The sequence below is a fragment of the Vespa velutina genome, chromosome 8 (genome assembly GCF_912470025.1).
Source record: "Vespa velutina chromosome 8, iVesVel2.1, whole genome shotgun sequence".
NCBI classification, from domain to species: domain Eukaryota; kingdom Metazoa; phylum Arthropoda; class Insecta; order Hymenoptera; family Vespidae; genus Vespa; species Vespa velutina.
The window spans coordinates 5,966,031-5,987,936 of NC_062195.1; the positions used below are offsets into that span (position 1 = coordinate 5,966,031).

The 21,906-nt window shown below is 26.0% G+C and overlaps 2 protein-coding genes across 7 annotated transcripts in view; one reads left to right on the forward strand and one right to left on the reverse strand.

Annotated features, from left to right (window-relative positions):
- The first annotated feature begins 414 nt into the window (after nucleotides 1-414).
- On the forward strand, nucleotides 415-6,538 carry LOC124951104 (EH domain-binding protein 1). 2 transcript variants are annotated; one of them, XM_047498906.1, is made up of 17 exons: nucleotides 415-1,175; nucleotides 1,402-1,609; nucleotides 1,709-1,890; nucleotides 2,008-2,219; nucleotides 2,319-2,454; nucleotides 2,622-2,852; nucleotides 3,072-3,261; nucleotides 3,347-3,513; nucleotides 3,638-3,866; nucleotides 4,053-4,223; nucleotides 4,667-4,756; nucleotides 4,883-4,996; nucleotides 5,078-5,278; nucleotides 5,373-5,516; nucleotides 5,615-5,832; nucleotides 5,920-6,108; nucleotides 6,188-6,538. In XM_047498906.1, exons 1-17 carry the CDS (start codon nucleotides 1,072-1,074, stop codon nucleotides 6,267-6,269), a joined length of 2,868 nt encoding a protein of 955 aa, XP_047354862.1. In that variant the 5' UTR covers nucleotides 415-1,071; the 3' UTR covers nucleotides 6,270-6,538. The 2 variants fall into 2 exon arrangements, with proteins under 2 accessions (XP_047354862.1, XP_047354863.1); XM_047498907.1 differs by lacking the exon at nucleotides 4,053-4,223.
- Nucleotides 6,539-9,328: 2,790 nt separating this feature from the next.
- Nucleotides 9,329-21,906, reverse strand: part of LOC124951102 (unconventional myosin-Ie-like) — a 62,024-nt gene continuing 49,446 nt past the window's right edge. For all 5 annotated transcript variants that reach the window (XM_047498902.1, XM_047498904.1, XM_047498903.1 and 2 more), the window contains 10 exons: nucleotides 16,682-16,852; nucleotides 15,904-16,070; nucleotides 14,810-15,026; nucleotides 14,390-14,620; nucleotides 12,252-12,536; nucleotides 11,833-12,128; nucleotides 11,595-11,746; nucleotides 11,073-11,483; nucleotides 10,638-10,973; nucleotides 9,329-10,530 (listed from right to left, as the gene is read on the reverse strand). In XM_047498902.1, coding sequence (XP_047354858.1) covers nucleotides 10,454-10,530; nucleotides 10,638-10,973; nucleotides 11,073-11,483; nucleotides 11,595-11,746; nucleotides 11,833-12,128; nucleotides 12,252-12,536; nucleotides 14,390-14,620; nucleotides 14,810-15,026; nucleotides 15,904-16,070; nucleotides 16,682-16,852 — 2,343 coding nt within the window. In that variant the 3' untranslated portion in view covers nucleotides 9,329-10,453. The remainder of the gene's footprint in view (nucleotides 10,531-10,637; nucleotides 10,974-11,072; nucleotides 11,484-11,594; nucleotides 11,747-11,832; nucleotides 12,129-12,251; nucleotides 12,537-14,389; nucleotides 14,621-14,809; nucleotides 15,027-15,903; nucleotides 16,071-16,681; nucleotides 16,853-21,906) is intronic.

The following is a 21,906-nucleotide window of genomic DNA, read 5'->3' on the forward strand; positions in this document are numbered from 1 at the left end:
TATCTACCTGACTTGTTTTATAAAAAACGTAATGAATTCCGCGCAACTATATATATATATATATATATATATATATATATATATATATATATATATATATGTGTATGTATGACGTAATATAAGACAAAGTGGCGAAGCGAATTCTTATAATCTTATAATAGATCTTATAAAATACAAAAAACACGGATTACTATTTCTATTTAAAATGACAGATCAATCTATTTGTCTATATTAAATATTCATATATATGTTAATATATAAAGTATAGAAAAAAAGTGAAAAGAAAAAGAAAGATCTCTAAAAAATTTAATCGAGATTGATATATTCAAATATTCAACTATTTGTTTGTTGTTTCGTGTCACAGATCGTCCGCTAGGTGACACTAGCGACGCCACATCAGTTTAGTTTCCCATCATACGTTCACATGATATGGGATCAATAAACTGAAAGGGTTTCGTCATTCGACGAAATTTAGAATTAATTGGAAAAGTTTATTGTGGTTGATCGAACGCAAGTTTCCGTCTGATAGGATTGTGGTGAAATCTTCGAGTGAGAAAATGGCAGATAAATTAAAAATATGGCGGATTTGTGCGTGAGATAAGTTAAATTGAAAAGTGACGTATGAATCCTCGTGTCGTCCATGTATGTATAATAGAAGGGAAACAGATGATTGTGATGATATTAGAGCAATGAGACAAGAAACGTCAAATGCATAAATAATTGATGAACTTTGAACTTGTAATTTATCGTATTTTAATATAATCATTTAATAACTGTAACTAAATTATATATCGATATATATATATATATATACACACACACACACACATACATATATATATATATATATAGCTTAGACGGGTGAAGTTTTGCCAAGTCGACGAAGTGTTTTTATTTAGAGAAATGTGTTTGATTAACAGTTATACGTATTAGAGAATAAAGAGAAAAAAGAAATAGTTATCAAAGGTCGAAGGTGTTCATCTATATTCAACGATCGACAATCGTAATTCTTTTTACAAGTGGATTAGAAGGAAAAAAGAAAAGGATAAAGATAAAGAGAAAGTAAGAAAAATGAGTTCGGTTTGGAAACGACTTCAACGAGTAAACAAAAGAGCGGCGAAATTCCAATTTACCGTTTCGTATCACGAAGTCACTCTCGAGACAACAACGAAATGGCGAGTAATAAATATCTATTTATATATCAGAAGTATAGATTCATATTTAAAATATCTTTTTTTTTTTTTTTTTTTTTTTTTTTTTTTTTTTTTTTTTTTTTTTTTTTTTTTTTTTTTTTTTTTTTTTTTTTTTTTCAATTGCATCATATGTTTATGACATTGTAAAATGTATAGGATCATTTTATTATGAAATTAAATTTTTCGAATATTTCCATTCCATTTGTAGGAAACCAAACAAATTAAGCGTCGTATGGACAAGACGTAGTAGAAGAGTTAGTACAGAACCATTGGATTGGGAACCAAATTTAAGCGATCCATTGAAAGGTGTTATTAGTTGGCCAGTTCCAGACAATCATACGGTTTCTGTAACGTTGTTTAAAGATCCTCGGACTCATGAATTAGAAGACAAGGATTGGTCTTTTGTTATTGAAGATGTAAGTTCTATTATATGCATTGTTATATCATAGTTAAGTTTGTAAATTTATTTATATTAAAAATGAAGCGAATAAACATTTTAATTTACTTATAAATAGGTTTCTTCTACGGGTAAAAGGCGACATGTAGCTGCTGCAAATATAAATATGAAAAAGTATGCTACACTCGAATCTAGTCAGCAACAACTTAAATTAGATTTGAAACCGACTTCCAAAAAAATTGTTAGTGCTACATTAGAATGTACATTATCATGTGTATTTTTGAGAGAAGGCAAAGCAACGTAAGATCATTTTACAATGGTGGTTTCTTTTTTTTTTTTTTGTTTTTTTTATTTTTCTTTTTCTAAAATGAAACATAGAAAAGTAAGAGATTCTTATAACCTAATTATTTTTAATAGGGATGAAGATATGCAGAGTATGGCTAGTTTGATGTCAGTTAATAATAACAGTGATATTGCTCCATTAGATGATTTTGATAATGAGGATATACCCGAAGATGTAGAAGAAGTTATAGTTAAAAATATGGATGAGATTTTGGATATTTCTGCCCAACTTGATTTAATGACAAGTAGTCTTACTGAAAGTGAATTACCTAGCACTCCAATCAGTGGTAAATATTCCATTTTTAATTTGTTTCATTTGAATTTTAATAAAAATTTTTAATGAAACATGTAACATTCTTTTAAATAATTTTTTACTTTTTTAACAGTGGCAAGTTTATCTAAAGATGATACAACTCCTGTAAATGATGATGATCATTTCATACGTGAAATAAGTTTAACAGGGATCGGAGATGCTTTGAAAGACAAGTCACCTTTAAAGGATAATGTTGCGGTTGAAAATGAGTATGTTTATAAATAAAGATTATCAGAAAGTAAAATAATCTTACGAAGGGTTATATACTTTCACATTCATTCATTTATTATATATATATATATATATATATATATATATACACACATATACATATATATATATATATATATATATACATAAATATAATGTTTTACAGCAAAAATATCGAACATAGTTCATTGAGATTGCCGCTGCAGCCATTAGACTTTAAAAAGAATGAAATGAATATGCCTAAATTAAAGGAAGTTACACCTGGTCAAGATTTGTTGGAATGGTGTAAAGAAGTAACAAAAGATTATCCCGGTGTTAAAGTTACTAACTTAACAACATCTTGGAGAAATGGAATGGCATTTTGTGCTATTATTCATCATTTTAGACCTGATCTTATGTATGTAGAAACAAATATAATTGATAACTTCGATTATATACCAACTATATTTTCAATGATCCATTAATAAGCTGTTGAATTGAATGTATTATTTTTTTTTTTTTTCAAATAATTTAAATATATTAAATTACTATAGTATTATTAATATAAGCATAATAATATCAATTTTATATTGACCATATTAAAGATTTAATTAAAATAAAATTTGATAATTTACAGTGATATAGAATCTTTATTATCACATGATGTAAAAGGTAATTGTAAAAAAGCATTTGATGCTGGAGAAGCTCTAGGAATTCCTAGAGTGATAGAGCCTGCTGATATGGATATCTTAACTGTACCTGATAAATTAGCTGTGATGACATATTTATATCAATTGAGAGCACATTTCACAGGACATGAATTGGAGGTATTAAATTTAATTTTACTTTTTCTACCTATATATATACATATATATCTGTTTTTCTTCTTATTTATTTAATTATCACTTTTAGGTACATCAAATAGGTAAAACAACTGATGAATCTTCTTATATGATTGGTAGATTTAATACGGATAATAATACAGATGTAAGCGTACAATTGTTTGGTCAAGAAATAATTAATTTACGTAAAAAGGAGCAAATGGAACAAAGAAATAACAAAACTGACAGTAATAGACGGTAAATTTGAAATGCTTATACCTTTTATTATTTTAGTAATAAAATTATATATATATATATATATATATATATATATATATATATATATATAATTAATAATTATTCATATTTATGCAATCTATAGGTCAAATCCATTTGATAACAATCAATATAAAAAGGATGATATCAGTATCGACACAATAAAAAATAAATTACATTTGAGTTTAAATGCAGATAATCAAGATGATCAATTTAATAAAGACAAATCACCTTCCAGCGTAAAAGATGTTAAAGATATTATACTTGCTAGTTCAAAAAGCATTTTGGGAAAAGTTTTATCTCCGACAAAAGAAAAATATGCATCTAGAGAAAAGGTGTGTATATATGTATATATATATATATGTATATTATATTTGTTAACTCATTTAATATTAAATTAGCTTCTGTCATTTATATTGCAATGTACATGGGTAATTGTTGGTTAACACTATGCATTATATACATGTCAAGTTTTCTTATTTAACATTGAAAAATGGAGAATTGGTATAAATTTGCTACAGAGCAAGTCTCCACCCAGAATACCTCAAGCGCAGCAACGTCCTATACTTATGACACGCCGGCAATTAACAGACCCATTCGGGTCTGACGACGAGGAGGAAAATATTCAAATTATCGATGACAAATGGTCTCAATCAATTTCTATTACGAAATCGCAATCGCCAGTTCGTGATGTCAGTATAAATTAAATCGTGCAAATGATTGCTTTTAATGTATTTATTCTTTCGTACTTTGCTGCATATTAACAATTAAATTTATAGTTTGGTTTTTATTTATAGTGTTTTTTTTTAAATACATTTTATGGATTACATCGAGAGAGAATTGATCGCAAAATTTAGTTGTTTATATATTTATATACTTATCTCTTAGTAGCATTATCTAACAGCACCTATGTAATAAATATGTCTACGTGTATATACTTTTATATATCGAATTGCATGTTAATATGCATGCTCATTTTTATGTTTCATTTTAATAATTAAAATATATGTTTGTAATATGTTTTATATCATAAACATTATTATGTGTGTCATTTATAGAAACGAGAAAGATTTTTCACTTAAGTGTGATAAAAAAGTATTAATTAATTTATTTACTTAACTATTTTTTTTTATAGGACTCAATTAATACTGTCGATAAAGGAAGTCGAGGTAATTCAGAATGTCAAAGTGCTTCACCTCCGCATGGAGAACAACGTGCACAACATGTAATTATTGAAGTTATTTTTTTTTAAATTGCTTGATCAATTAGATATTCTGAATCTAATTTTTCTTTTTCTTTTTTTTTTTTTGTTTTTTTTTTTTTTTTTTTTTTTTTATTATTATTATTATAGCCTTTAGTTAGTCGGCATGATGAATTGAGGGAACGTGCAAGACAGTTGTTAGAACAGGCCAGAAATCAATCAAAGCCTGCTGGCATTGTTTCCGTTGCTACTAGTCCAGTTGAGGTTTATAATTTTTTAATTATTTTTATTTAATATAATATATACGTTAATTTTTAAATCACTTAATTATAATACATTTATCAGACTCAAAGTGACGATGAAAGACAACAACAATTACGAGAAAGAGCAAGACGTTTGATAGCAGAAGTAAAAATGGGTGTTAATGTTAATCCAAGTCAAAATAATGATGATAATAATAGTGATAGACGATCAATGGATGATCAAAATAATAGTCCAAGAAGAAGTGTTACACCATCTACACCTGGTGATAGATTAAGCTTAAAGGTCAGTTTATAATAAATAATTGTTAGAAGATCAATATATATATATATATATATCTTTGTAATACCAATCTAACAAAGTCTTTGTAATATTTTAGTCTGAATACAATGGAAATATATTAGGTAATACAAGTGAGGTGGAAAAGAAAACTGGTTCACCTTTATATTCGTTCTCTAAAATTATAGAAAGAATTTCTCCCGATAAAACTAGTCCCGATAGAACTGCTTATACTCTCAGAGGCGTATGTTAAATTATTTAATCATTATCTGTTAATAAAAGATTATTTTGAATATAACGATTATTAATAAATTTTCTAATTATATTTATATTTTTATTTAGTTGGGTAAAGATATGACATCATATATTCAAAACGAACTTGAAGCTTTGGAAAGAGAACAAACTCAGATAGATATACAAGCTGGTAAACTTGAGAAACAACTTAGAGCTGCCATGGAAAGTGATAATGAAGATGAAACTGAAAGACTGATGTCTCTGTGGTTTACACTTGTTAATAAGAAAAATGCTCTATTGAGAAGGCAAATGCAATTAAATATATTGTGAGTTGACTACTCATATAGTTTTATTATATACATAAATATTTATGAATCCATATATACAATATTGGCGATTGTATTTTTTTCCAGAGAGAAAGAAGATGATTTAGAACGTCGTTTCGAACTTTTAAATCGCGAATTAAGAAGCATCCTTGCTGTGGAAGATTGGAGAAAGACAACTGAACAAAAAATGCGTGAAAATTTATTGTTGGAAGAATTAGTGTCAATTGTTAACAAAAGAGATGAGTTAGTGCATCATCTTGATACTCAAGAAAGAGCGTAAGTAAATTTTATATTATTTTCATTATAACAATCGTTTGACCATTTAAATAAATTCTTTTATGATATTTTCTCACAGTATTGAGGATGACGATGAAATAGAACGCGATTTATCAAGAGCAGGTTTAGCTCAGCGAAATAAAAATTGTGTCGTGCAATGAACATCTGATTTAATGTCGTCATTATATTTTTTAAGTTCAAGGTAAACCAATTGGTAAAGTATATGCGATATTTTTGAAAAAAAAAAGAAAAAAGAATAAAACAAAACAAAACAAAAATGATAATAATAATAAATAACTAGTTCAGCAGTAATATAAGAGCAATAACGAAGTTAAACATACCGTGTCTTGAACTATGCGATGTATGCATTATAGGCACTATTCATTTTATTGTGGAGTTGCCAAAGAAAATAAAAAATGTCCAGTGTGTAGATCATTCTTTCATTCGAACAATAATAATAATAATCTATAAGTGTCCATTTCTTTTATTTTCTTATATATTTCTTCCGGGGATAATGTCTGATGTTCACATATGTAACACATTTACATGTTATAATATGTTTTATTTAAGTCTACTTCCTATTGAATATACTTGAACGGAATAATTATTAATTTATATTAAATATTCTAATTTAAATATGAGATACAGAAAAAAATATATAAATCAATGATAGCTATTATAATTATTATTATGGATTTATAAAACGATAAATTTTTCCAAAGAACCATCATCCATAATGAATAATTTGAATAACCATTTTCTAAATTTATTAAAATCGACGAAAGAATGTTCGTAATTAATTTTTAATTAGATCCATCTCAATACAAATAATTTATAACATATGAATATATATATATATATATATATATATATATATATAAACAATGATATATATGTATATATATATATATATATATATCATTGTTTAATTCTCACTATCCAATTTAGTCAAATTTTATGAAGCAGAAGAGATACAATCTTAATACTAGAATATACTAATATGTAAAAAGGTAATTTATCTTCTCTTTGAATGTCATGTATGAGCGATCTCTGAAATCTCTAAAGAAAAAATTTAATATACAATCAATTCATAGTAAAACAGTATTAATCCAGATATATTTACAGGAAAACACTATCTGATTGCAATTTCTTATAGCAATTTTACCTTTGCTAATTGATAAGATATAAGGGAAATATTTTAAAGGAAATATCATATATATATATATATATATATATATATATATATATATATATATATATATATATATATATCGTTTATAATGATGACAATTGAACTCATTAATTATTACATACGTTCTACACTTGTGCCATATATGGACATTATAGATTTTTTATATGTAAAAAAAAAAGAAAAAGAAAAAAAAATTATGCACATACATGTTTGACCATGCTGATGCTTTAAAAAAGAAAACAAAATATGTTACTTGCTGTTTATGGTGTGTGCAATTTTTATAGTTATAATTTTAGCATTAATTCTGCAAGAAATGTAAAGCTAATTAATTTCTTAAGTACATACTTTTCAATACTCTCATTTTATACATGAATATTTAAGATTGTGCATAATATTACATGATATTCAGTTAACTGTACTTTCACAATATTTATTTTATCAAAGCATGTGCATCTTTCGATAATTTCATGTTATTATAAAATTTTGGCCTAATGATCCGTACGTATGTTCTTCATTAACACAAATATAATTGTTACTCTTTTTAAACTTGAATATAAAATTTTGTTTTAAAATTTTTTGTAAATATTGTAACGTCCGATCGATTAATTGAATTAATTTATTTTTTGCTTTATAAATATTAGATTTTAATATCATTCAATACGAATCGATATCATTTGAAATTTAGTTTAACGGACCCATTTGTTATTAAGATATTTTTACAATGCAGATTAAATTTGTTTCCTCTTAGTGTAAAATATTGCATTTTCTTTCCTTTTTTTTTTTTTTATCATTCATGCATTATAGTAATACAATCTTTAATAATTGTTTTGTGTGATCTGTGGAAGTTGAAAAAATGTAATATTTGGCATGTCTTTGATAACTAACTATGCAATAAAGTAGGATTACAAATATTTAAAGTTTAAACATAATGAAAAATAATCTGTGTAAAGCGATCTCTTCTGTATCCTTTATGGTTTGATTAAAAGAAACCAAATCTTTGCTTGATCTCATTTCTTGGGTTCAATATTAACATATATATTATTATACATTTTAAATAATGCTTATGTAAAAAGTACAACCTAATGGATTTATTTTTTATATTTATATCCTATGTAACTTTTTCAAAGCATGGTAGATTATGTTTGCTTTATATATGTATATATATATATATATATATATATATATATATCATATATGAAATCTATATGTAAATAATAATCATGCTATAATATATCCTAGGCTAGATCTTCTCGATATCTTTAACGACTGAACATATACTAATTTTTAACAGAAGACGTCGTTAGAAAGATTTAACTGTTACGTAAAAATGCAATAACAATTTAATTTTTGATGTCACACATACAGACAAAAAGACATAAACACGAACAAATACACACAATGATTATTTATATTTATATAATAATTTTGTACTATATGTTCACGTTGCAAGGATAATGAATGAGAAGATAAATTCAATACCGAGCAAAATAGTTATGCAAATAATAATTTATTATTCCAGTGCCTAAGATCGTCTACACCTATGTTCATCAGTGTAAGATCATTATAATGTACTGATTTAATAAGAATGAACATGCGAAAGTAGTTGTAAATTCTACATGCATATAGGAATAATATCTCTTTAAACTATTACTTATATATTATGTTTTTCATATATCATGTATATATATACATATATATATATATATATATATATATATATATATATATGACTTCATATATTTATATATATATATGAAGGTCTGAGTTAACATTGATTTATTTTCTTTTATGTCATTGTAAGTACGTTAGTTGTAAAAAGAAATGAAACATAATTCTTGCCAATGCTTTAATATAGTTTATAAGTGCTAAAACAATTTGCTGGTTGCGATGTTAATTGTGAAACAATTTGTATGAGTGAGCGAAAGCGCAACATAATGTCGTATATATTTATTATTTGAATAAAATGTAATAAAAAACATTTGGGAAAATTGGAGATAACAAAAGTCAATGAAAAGTTGAAACATTACATATGGTATAACAAACGTATTTAATAACAATACAAATAATCGAAAAAATTTAAATAGGAAATCAAATCGTACACTGATTCATGATAATTCATTATATTTTCGATTCTAAACACTATAGTGGCAGTGATATATATATAAGTATGTGTATATATATATATACACTCTCTCTTTAATGCCATTCACAACGTAAATATATAACACATTTTTTTTCTGCATGCCAAAGGTAATAATACGATGTTTTAATATCTGCTGCATGAATTACAAAAGTTCGTTCTGTTTGTTTCTAATCTGATACATTGTATTAGATTATGCTATATAATTATGACTTATTTTTCGCTAAATATAAAAACATAATTTACGAGTACGAATCACGGAAAATAAGCTTATTATTATATAATAGTCTCTTTGGATCATTCGAGGCTATCATGCTTCTGTCGATATATACATATATATATATATATATATATATATTTACTAGCAATTTCGAACATATATGTTCTACTTCTATCTTCGTTAGATATCTTCAATTTCGCCAAGTAATAATACTGGAGACAAGACTAAATTTTTTTTTTCTTTTCTTTTTTATTTAAAATTTCCAAATTCGAAGGGCCAATATATTACACATGTATACTTCACGTGCAGTATACATATTTTTTTGTAATATTTTCAATTACGTTTATTTTATATTCATTTACTACCACTAACATAATGGACATAGTCTTGTGCAAAAATAAAGCAATGAAAGTATAAATGCATTTTGGTAAACAAATTGGCTACTTTCTACACGCGACATATATAATAATAATAATAATAATAATAATAATAATAATAATATTAATATTAATAATAATATTAATAATAATAATAACAACGATGTAGTGGTATATTACGGGCAATTTTTATGTTTTTTCTATGACATTTCTTTCTTTCTTTAGATAATCTTTTCTTGCGAAAAAAATATTTATCGTTCTTGTTAATAATGAGAACGTTAAATTCTAGTCTGAAAATCTAGTTGATTAATGAAAACAATGGGAGATTTTTTTCGGATTATTTTGTTTGTTTCTTTGTTTCTTTCTTATAAAAATTTGCTAATGTGAATCGATTTGAATTTTATTCGGCTAATATTTTAAATTTTTACTACATAATTCGATGGAAAAAGGCCAGTTTTTCCTTTCAGTCTTCCATGCCACCATCCACCCTCGTCTGAAAAAAAAAAGAAAAAACAATTAATTAAAACTAGTTTGTATACGAAATATATATAAATATATACATACACACACACATATACGGTATGATAATTTTTAACTTACGTTCTTTGAGTACTTCGATGATGTCACCTTCCTTAAGTGCAAGTTCATCAAGATCCTGTGGGCTGTAATCATAAATTGCCTTGACTTTAGGTAAATTTGGTGGAGGCGGTTTTTGCGGAGGTGTTTGATTAGGATTAACCAATGTACGTGGTACACTCTTTTCTTTCGCAGCAACTCCTTCCATCTGTTTTATTCTACTATTTAAAAAGTTTTGATCGTTATTATTATTGTTATGTTCTTTACGATTTAAAGGAATTAGTTTGAATTGAGATGACGTTATGGTGTTATCTTGCATAGGTGGTGGCTCCGTTGGTGGTGGTGGAAATTTTAATAAACCTACAAAATGAAATAATAATTTAAAAAATTGTTAAAACAAATATTATTATTATTATTATTATTATTATTATATTGAAATGTTATCATTATTTTATTTACCACGTGGACCACCACCAGGATTTGTAAACATTCCCATCATCGTGATTGAACTCTGCAGTTTGTTAGGCTGCTTATTTGTACTCTTAGTAGTAGTGGTATCTTTGGTACTATTCTGAAATTGTGCTGGCCTGAAATTTGGCCGATTAGGTGGTATGCTTGGTCTACCATTAGAAACGGGATTCACTGTGTTAGAATTAACGGTTCTCGTAGCTGCGACAGGCCGTAGAGCAGGCCTTCCGGCTGATACGTTGGGCCTAATCGAAGAAGTCTGATCGTTTTCTCTTTGATCCGTATTATCGATTGACCTTACGTGATTGTACGGTTTTCCAATTGCACGTGAAGTTTGATTACTTTGAGCGTTGTCCTTGTACGTATAAAAATTCATTGTTGTTGATCGATTTGGATTTGGTTCTAAATACCACAAAAAATCTCATTAACATATCATAAATTTATCTCTCTATCTCTCTTGTTATATATATATATCTTTACAATTTTCTTTTTGTTTAAATTGCAAATGCTTACTCGTAGTACTCGGCAAACCTGGTCCAATACTAACGTTCAATATTTTTCCACTTGATTTTAGTATTTCCTTTTCGCCATAATCAATTTGTGTGAACTTTAATTGTCTTGTCCCTCCACCACCCCAACCTTCTTTTTTGACCTTGTATTCTATACTGCGGAAAATAATATGGCATAAAACATTACCTTGATAGTTAAATATGTATACGTATATGGAAAATAATATCGAATAGTAAAATACTTGTTATTGAATCTTATTATCAAAGCATGGCCAACTTCCTCCATATATTTCTTATTAAATAAGGATAAGAATTCCGTCTTGAAGACTAATTCCAATAGACTAGCATAATCTTCTTTAGTGTGTATAACAACGAAGTCGTCTTGAAGCGTACTCAAGGACACGTGACTGATTTGATCGAAGGATAATTTTCTTTTAATTATTTCCATGGTTCTACCTTTCTCTGGTCCCTTCTTGATTTCTTCTCGACCAATCAAATATAGAAACTTACCTGTCAGCACGAGATCTCTTCTGCATACCTACGATTAGAAACGACGAAGCTAATCATTTGGTTGTCTATACTTTGTCACGATATCATAGTTCCTCTCCTTAGTCATTATTATTCCTCATAACTCAGAAGAGAATAGTTATTTATCTCTCACCTTAAACCTTCTGTCATATTTCTTAACAATTTCTGCAAATAAGACCTTCTCTCTTCTACCAATCAAATTTATCGTCAATGGTTTAGCCTCCATTCCTATATAATCACCCACAAAGTTTCTATTCAAACTTGCCCGTCTTCGTTCCTTGTGACCGAACAATAAATCAGCCGCTTCCTGTTTTTGTTGAGCTTGTCTCTTTCGTGTAAAATATTTCTTAAATGCTTTCTGAATGATTCGTGCATACAAATTGTACTTTCGATCCCTTGCTTCTTCCAACATGAAAAGCTGAAAGAGTTAATGATGATCTTCCTTTTGATAATAATAATTTGTGGATCGAGTTTTGATAGGTCGAATTTTAACACGTTAATTAAATTTCAATTATAAATTCTATTAAAATTATGATGATACTTATTTTATCGATATCAAAAAAACAATTATAATTAATATTATCTATATATATATATAGCTCCATATGAAAATAGTATTAACCTGTGTATGCCGACAAATTAATAATTTAACAGATATCTTAATTTAAATATTGCCAAGAAATCATGTCGATTCTATTAAAATTTAGTAAGTGTAGTAGTAAGTAAATAATAGTAGCAAGAGAGCGATAGTTTCTTAGCTTACCTTGCACCATTATTCTGCACTTACGTATAATAATGGTGTAAGATAAGCGTAGGGTAAGCGCTTACTCTGCATTTACTTTGGGTATTTGTTTCAAGTCTGTACGAATTTCAGTAGTTCCATAGATATTCCCATGTAAATGGAAGACAGAGATATTGATTATATAGAAAGAAAAAAAAAAAAAAAAAGAAAAAGAAAATTATTTTTTCGATAAAAAAGTAATTTGTTCATTAATTATTTATTAATTTATTGCAATATTATAAATCAGTCGCGATTTGAATTCTTTTTTTGATGAAATAAGATGAATTTAGTTAATAGAAATTGTTTTTTGTAAATATTGTTTATAACAAATTATTAATTATTTATAAAGAATATGTTGTAAAAACTAAACTTTTACTTTGAGTTTTGAAAATATTTTCACGCGAATGGAAGACGTGGATATTGATAATGTAAAAAAAAAAAAAAAAGACAAAATTGTTTCTTTGGTAAAAAAAAAAGTAATTTGTTTATTAATTAATTATTAATTTATTGTAATTTTATAATTCAGTTGTTGTAATTTCATTTTTTCTTCTCTTTTGTAGTAAAATGAAGTGGATTCAGTTCTTAGAAATTTGTTTATAGAAATTGTTTATAACAAATTGTTAATTTATTATTAACAATAGGATGAAAAAAAAATAGAGAAATATCTGCCCTTTAAAATGGTCTTTGAAACGAGTTTTTACGATTTTTAGTTACGAAGATATTTCCATGTAGAGAAAAATATTACGTTGATCCATTGTCCTATATAATTTCATTCAAATTAGCTCGGTGAAACACTGACCTACATAAATTCCGAGAATTTATGTGGTCCTACTACTACTATTACTACTACTACTACTACTACTACTACTACTACTACTACTATGAACAGCTGTACAATACGAATTATGAATGAAAATATTTCGAAGGCGATATCTTCGGAACGGAAAATCGTAGAAATTTGAAATCAACACCGTTTTCAAAGACAATTTATTCTTTATTTAATTAAATATTGCAATAATATTGGTATAATAAAATCGATTTTGTTAATAATTATTAAAAATGAATTTTTTCTTTTCTTTCGTAATAATACCATAACTGTGAAATATTTCTTAAAGTAAAAATTTTTCGGCATACATGGTTTAATACATTTTTATATAAAATATTAAGATATATCGATCAATCCAATCAAAAATATATGATTCCATTTTAAAAAACTTAGTTGATCTTCATGCGTTCTTTACGCGTCCACGTACAAAAAAAAATTATTATTATTATATTATGATACCCTTTTACGACTTTTATAAACAAAATTATCACTAAATATAACGGAGATATTTATGGTGATAAAAGTTATTGCCCCCTTACATTTATATACGTGAGTAATAAATAGATGGTAAAATAATGATAAATAAATTTAAACCTATTTGATTAAATTGATAAACCAGAAAAATATCTTCCTGGTAAATTCTAATAATTTTCAATGGACTTACTGTTTCGGGTGCCTTGATGAATAACTTGGATCTTCCAAGTTGATACTGCGATCTATCTATGTTAATACTTCCAAGTATGTATTCAACGCCTCGCTTCTCGTCTCCTGGCCAATGTGGCCATGTTTCTTTCGTAAGAATCGCATATCTGTGGAGAAACTTGGCGAAGGGCCTTCGATAGGCAAATCCAGCTCTACGTACTCTGATGTTCTCTTTTAGACCTAGATATTCGACCTAGAATATTGTACAATGAATAAATGTATTTTCACTTATGTACTCTATGCAAATGTATATGTGTTTATATCTATATTTATATTTGTATGTATTTATGTATGTATATCTTAGATTAATTAATTACATTGATTGAAATTGTTAGTTAAAAAAATACAGATCATAGAAAGTACCCATCGAAATGAATCTTACCTGATGTTTGACTCTGACCTGATCCCAATCCCTAGGTTTCTTCGTTTCGTTTGGTTTTATACATCGAATGTAATGTGGTGTACATCTCGTCAATTGTCCAACCAAACGACTAGCTTGAGTTCTTATTTTATTTCCAGCTGTTGTTGGTCGAGATTTTTGTAAAGTTTTCGTTTTGTAACTATTTTTTTCAGGTGGATAAATGGTACAGACCAAAGGACTAAAAGAAATATATTTTAATAATAAATTATTTATATTACCATGATCGTGATTGGGATGAAATTTGTGAAATTTTAGAAAACAGTGATGACTATTAGTAAAGTTCAACGTCTTAATTGTATATGTAATTGTCGCGTAATTGTATCTTTCTTTTCCAATACTATAAATTCTTTTTATAAAAGAAGTCGCTGAGAATGAGAACGATGTAAATTTCTTTTGGACAGAGTAAACACCATTTTTATCCATTGTTTTAACCAACAACATGGGACGTTGATGAAAAAACTACCTAATCTATTTCGTTACTTCCAGTTTCTTCACTTTGTCATTTTTTACTCTCATCACTCTTTCATTCTCAGCAACATCATAAAGATCACAACTACACACACACATACACACAACACATATATATATATAAAATACGTCTAAATTTTAAAAGTTAGTAATTATTCAAGGTCATTTGAATATTAATAAATTCATATCGTTAAATTCGTCTTTTTATAAGATGTGAAAAAAATATCGATGACCTTGATATCTCAACAATGACAATCTTGACAATAATTTTGTTTTAATTAAAATATTTTTACTTTGAGAACAAATAATTTCTCCCTATGATACTTTTTTCGTATCATTAAAAACAATATTTTAAATGCTATAGTCAAATGAAACACCCAAACACCCTGTACATATAAATATATATGTACAATACATATACATATATATATATATATATATATATACACGTAGATTTACTATGAATTTACTTTTACGGCTGATTATTAGAAACTAATAGAAATTATCTTTCTTTCTTCATACTAATATAAATTAATAATACGTGTATCGTCTAAACATTTCTTAACTCTCCGTTCATAGTTTCTTACTTTGTACTCGTCTGCATTAGTTCTATCAAGTCTAGGAAAAGCACGTCGCGGTTTTTATCGCAGAATCCATCGACTGAGTAGGATACGACACCGGCATAGTGAAGAATGGCGAAACCCTCGGCGGTGTTTTGAAAGTGTGCGTGCTGGTTCGCCGCAGCCGTCAGTTTCTGTAATATGATTAGTGATAATAATTCAGTTATTACACACGTTCATTCGATTTTTCTTTGTGAAGTTGACTTTCAATAAATGCAACGAAAGAAAAATTTTTAAGATATCTATCTTATCTTATTTTTTTTTATATTATTTATGATTTTTTTTCTTTCTTTTTTTTTTTTTAATTTATAAATTTAATTAATTAATACAACATCAGTGTAGAAATTTAGATTCGATTTCTTGAATTCTGTATTTAATAGTTTGCTTTTTTTTTAATTTATTCTATTAATTTTTATTTGGAATTAAATTATAACCAGATAAAATCCTATAAGTTGGATTGATACAAAAGTAGTTTCTCTTTTTCTTTTTTGTTTATCAATATCAATTTTTAACCATATCAATTTTTTTAGATAATCTATTTAGTATATAAATATAAAAATAATATTTTACTGTACATATATATATATATATATAATTGTCTCACCTTTTATAGTAACGCAGAATAAAAGAAACAAAAGAAAAATTTATTTCCTTTTCAATGAAATATTATCCATTAATTGTTTCAGGATTTCATTTTATTTTTTGTTTTGTTTTATACTGCAATAAATATTTATAAAACGTGTACCTTTTGTAAACCAGAATCAGCACCACTGCTGCTACCGTGAAGCGTTGCGCAAATGTCATCGAGAACCAGAAATAATCCCGGTGGTCGTTTGCCTTCCAATAATTCAACTACTATCGCGTTGTTGAAATATTCTATGGGTGTCCAATGTATATTTTCCGCCACGTAGTCTTCCTATAAACAAATGAAAGATATAAGAAAAAGAAAATAAAAATTTAGATTATTTTTAATTAGTGATCAAATTTAATTTTAACTTTAATAAAAGATATATTTATATAATCATATATTTTTAATTAATAAAATAGCCATATATATATATATATAATATCTCATTAAAATAAAAGAAATTTTAATGATTAGTGAAACTTTAAACTATTAAATTTAATTGAAACTTTTATTTATTTTATTTATATAATTTTTAATTGAACAAATATTCTGAAAGATCATTTTATAAATTGAACACCTTGTATAAGATCGTATATCTTTCACGTACAATTCAATGTAATGTATCACGTTTACTCAATGCAGAAAGAAAAGGCTTACGTACATAGAAACGTGATCATAGATCGTTGTTTTTAAAATCGTTCTCCATTTCAAATCACGAAAGATGAACATGCAGTTCGATTAATTAGTACGGAACAAATATAACAATTATTGCTATTTGATTAAGGCAAGGAAATTCATTTAAACATTCGAAAAAAAAAGTAATGAATTTATTTACTTTCATATTTATTTTTTATATTAAATATTAAATTTATTAATATTAATATATATATATATATATATATGTATATAATAATTTTCTATTTGAAATATAATATCAATTTATATATATAGTAATTTTGAGATAATCGTTACGAATATATATACACAATAATGAAATTTATTAAGAATTAACTCGGCTCGTTTGTTTTGACATTATAACGAGCCTTAATTAACTTTACGTGAATTTAGTAAGAACGTTTTCTCTTTTCGCTTCCGCGAACGTCAAATTAGTAGAAAATTCTTCGTTCATTTTGCGTATCATTGACCGTTCATGTACAACTAGATAGAAATTTCTCTTTCGCAATTACATCTTTAAATTGTACGAATACAATTAAGTTTATTTTATTTGTATATGTTTTTATGTCTGTATATTTTAGAGAGAAAAAGAAAGAAAGAGAGAGAGAGGGAGAGAGAGAGAGAGAGAGAGAGAGAGAGAGAGAGAGAGAGAAAGGAGGAATTATTTGAAACAATCATGACAAATTAGGTTTCATTGCGTTCGGCGATTGTTGTTTACTGAATACTGGATAATTTGAATCAATCAATTTGTTATAAACAATTTTATTCTATGTCGATTTATTAAGAATTTCATGAGTTCGTTTCTTTATACTTTTCAATGTTGAAAGAAAAATTGTGAAGAAACAGAGATTTTATACGAATATATTTATATATGCATATTTATTTATTCATATATATATATATATATATATATATATGTAATAAAATTATCATTTGAAAAGTATTTTCGTGTTAATTTTAAATTCGAAATAAAATTATATTATTTAATTTTATTTTTATCGGTTTTTTTCTTTCTTTTTCTTTTTTTTTTTTAACACGAACAATCGTTATGTTTATGACATAACTACGTAATTTTTTTACGTAGATAGATATTATCAATATAATAGAACGAATTTCAAGAAAATTTTGTAAATAAACACTCGATAGTATCTTAATAGAGGATTTCCAAGAAATGAGTATGTTTACATAAAGATACAAACAAGGTCGAGATAACTTCAAGACAGTCGTTAGCCAGCAACCATAAGGAACAGTCACGTTTTTCGTTTCATTTAATTTGTATCTTTTATAGATGTAATATCTTTGCATATTATTACATTAGCAATATTTTAATCGATTTTTTTATTTCGATTAATTAATTGATCAATGTTAAAGGATATGTTATTATAATTTACGATAATTAATTAAGGATATATTATTATAATTTTCTATATATATAAAAGATATTCGTAACCTATGTACGTATGTATATACGTTATATACTTCGTTTCGTTTGTTACTTCAATGAAAATGAGAATTATTAATGGAGAAATAGTAAATATAGTATTTTTCATAAATTTTCATAATTTGGATAAAATTCATTTGTCTATTGCAACAAATAGTAACTGAAGAATTTGAAACGATAGAAGAACGAAAAATTATTGAAAATGATTCGTCGGCCAAGAAAGAAGAAAGAGAGAAAGAAAAGAAAAGAAAAGAGAAGATGATTGAATTCGAAAGATATAGTAAGAACAAAGTTTAAATATATATATATATATAATATATATATGTAGGCCATTGGTTATTATATAAGTCCATTTAAATGTACTAATTATTATAAAAATGTATATTATAAAAACCTACTTTATATATATATATATATTACTTATTTACTTATATAATACCTAAGTGAAAATGTATATTTATAAAGAATATGTTAGCAACATTTCTTGTTGTTTAATAATGTAGTTAGGTCGATCGGAACGTCTGCTCGTTCTACTTTTAAAGAACGGTAGAATGCAACGACAATAAGATGGCTTTTACGGAAGTTATAAATCAACTTGCGATTTGAACAAAGACGATCACAGACTCATCAGTTTTTTTTTTCCTTTTTTTTTTTTTCTCATAAACGATGGGAACGGCATATGAAAGAGATAAATAACGAAGTTCAAGTTGTTCTTTCACAAATTTATATTTGGTTTATAATCGTTTATCAAGTATATCCTAAAGATTTAGGATTATTACAAGTATGATCTTTTTAATAACATGTAAAATGATTTACATGTAAATATAATTTATAATTCAAAAAAAGAGATCTTTTTTTTTTATTATTATTAAATCTACGTTAATAATAATAATAATAATAATAATAATAATAATAATCATAATAATATATATATATATGTAATATAAGAAAATTTTTTATTTATATAAAAACGACAAACAAAATGTTTATAATTTTTTTATCAGAAAAATTTGATAGGATTTTTAATTAAAAATTTTTCAAATTAATTTTAATTATTTAATCGCATCGATTTCCGCATTTAAATCTTCATTTTTTAAATATTAGAGGCGAGCGAATTGTAAAGAAATTCTAATAAAATCAAAATGTCTAACACTCGTTATATTTTGCAGGAAGTATGTTTAAATTCATAAAGTTTTTCAAAAATAGAGAGAGAGTCAGAGAAATAGAAAGATAGATAAATAGAGAGAAAAAGAAAGAGAAAAAGAGAGACGAGAGAGAAAGAGAGAGAGAGAGAGAGAGAGAGAGAGAGAGAAAGAGAGAGAGAGAGAGAGAGAGAGAGAGAGAGAGAGAGAGAGAGAGAGAGAGAGAGACAGAGATCTCGAATAACAAACAATTCGCAGGCTCGTTCCTTTGTGTTCTTTAACGCGATTCCGGTACGGTCCTTCTTTGCGCGGTCTAGTTGTGACTTGTGAGTCGTTCATAAAGGGATAGAACAGAGACAAAGAGAGAAAAAAAGGAAGAAAAAAACAGAGAGAGAAAAAAAAAATATATATATATATTACTTATATATATATATTATTTATATATATATATATATATATATATATATATATATATATATAAAGTGTACATAGAAAAGTAGGACAATTTTTTCGTCGTGGCTTCTAACCGCGTTAACGACTCTTTTTTTATACGAATCTGTTCTCTTTTGGTTCAACTATGAGAATTTCAAGATCGTGGAACATATCTGTCTTTTTACTTCTTCTATTTTCCACAAAAAAATATTTATTTGTTTGTTAATTTATTATTTTATATATATATATATACATAAATTTTTTATATATGTTTTTGCTATAGATTATTTGCCACATATATATTTTTTATTATATTTTTCTTTTTTTGTTCTATTTTTCCATTTTTCCATTTATTTCATATCATATATTTACTATATTTATTATTTATTATTTATTATTTATTATTTCTGTCCTATCTATGGATATATTTCTTTTAAAGAGAGATTATTAATCACACATTTTTAATATAATACTTACTAGAGAAGTTGTTACAAAAATTATGTGTATTTATGAGCATCTGTGTGATTTGCAAAAAAAAAAATATATATATATATATATATATAGAATATAAAACTCTTTAATTAACTTACATCCTATACATATTTGTAATGTATTTTTATACAGTTTTACAATTGTTGATTTAATCATTGCTTTTCAACATTTTATTGGAATTATCCTTTATGATATTCAAGGTCATCATTTCCTTTTTTTTTGCGGTTATTATTAATAATTAAGATTTGGATGTTTAATTTGTAGATACAATTTTTCTCGGATCTTCTTACATTTCTATTCGAGAATTGATTAGAACAAATTGATGGTTGAATTAGTTCAAAGGAGTCGTTTAGTTCGTTTATTCATAGATCCGGCGCATTCTCGTTAAGAGACACGCGACCATCCTCGATGCGACATATGTAGAACATGTTCGTTAACATTTGTCGCATGCAGTTAACCCATTTATCAACACTAATTTGTGTTTAATCTCTGACAAGAAGGGAAATTAAAAGTGGGGAAAGGAATCGCAAAGAACGACTGAGAAACGAGTATACATACATATGTATATATATATATATATATATATATATATATATATATATATATATATATACGGTATATAGATACATATGTTGTTAATTAACATGATATATATTCTTTAATTAGTTCTTGGTATTTATAATATTAATACTCGTTTTATCAAGTAACTCAATGATTCATAAATTATAATAAATAATTCTTTGGAAAATTTTAATTGATGATTACGTTTGTTTGTTTGTTTGTTTGTTTGTTTGTTTGTTTGTTCTTGGAAAATAAATCTATTGTATAATAACAATAATAACAATAATAAAAATAAAGTAAAATAAATATAACAAAAAAAAAAAAGAAATAAGACTAATAAATAAAGTAGCTCATATGAATATCGATATAGGAATTTAAAACGAGAAAAGAAAAAAAGAACAAAAAATTTGAAAAGCAAAATAAAAACTGATTTATAAATTATTCAAAGAATCTTAATGAATCATTATGTTTATTATACAAAGACGCAAATGAATGAGGTAAGAATCTCTATTATTAAAAATTGGCTGCATAGTTTCAGTATAATAACTCATAAAAAAGAATGTTCACGTATCATGCAACGATAAAACAAAATCAAAAAT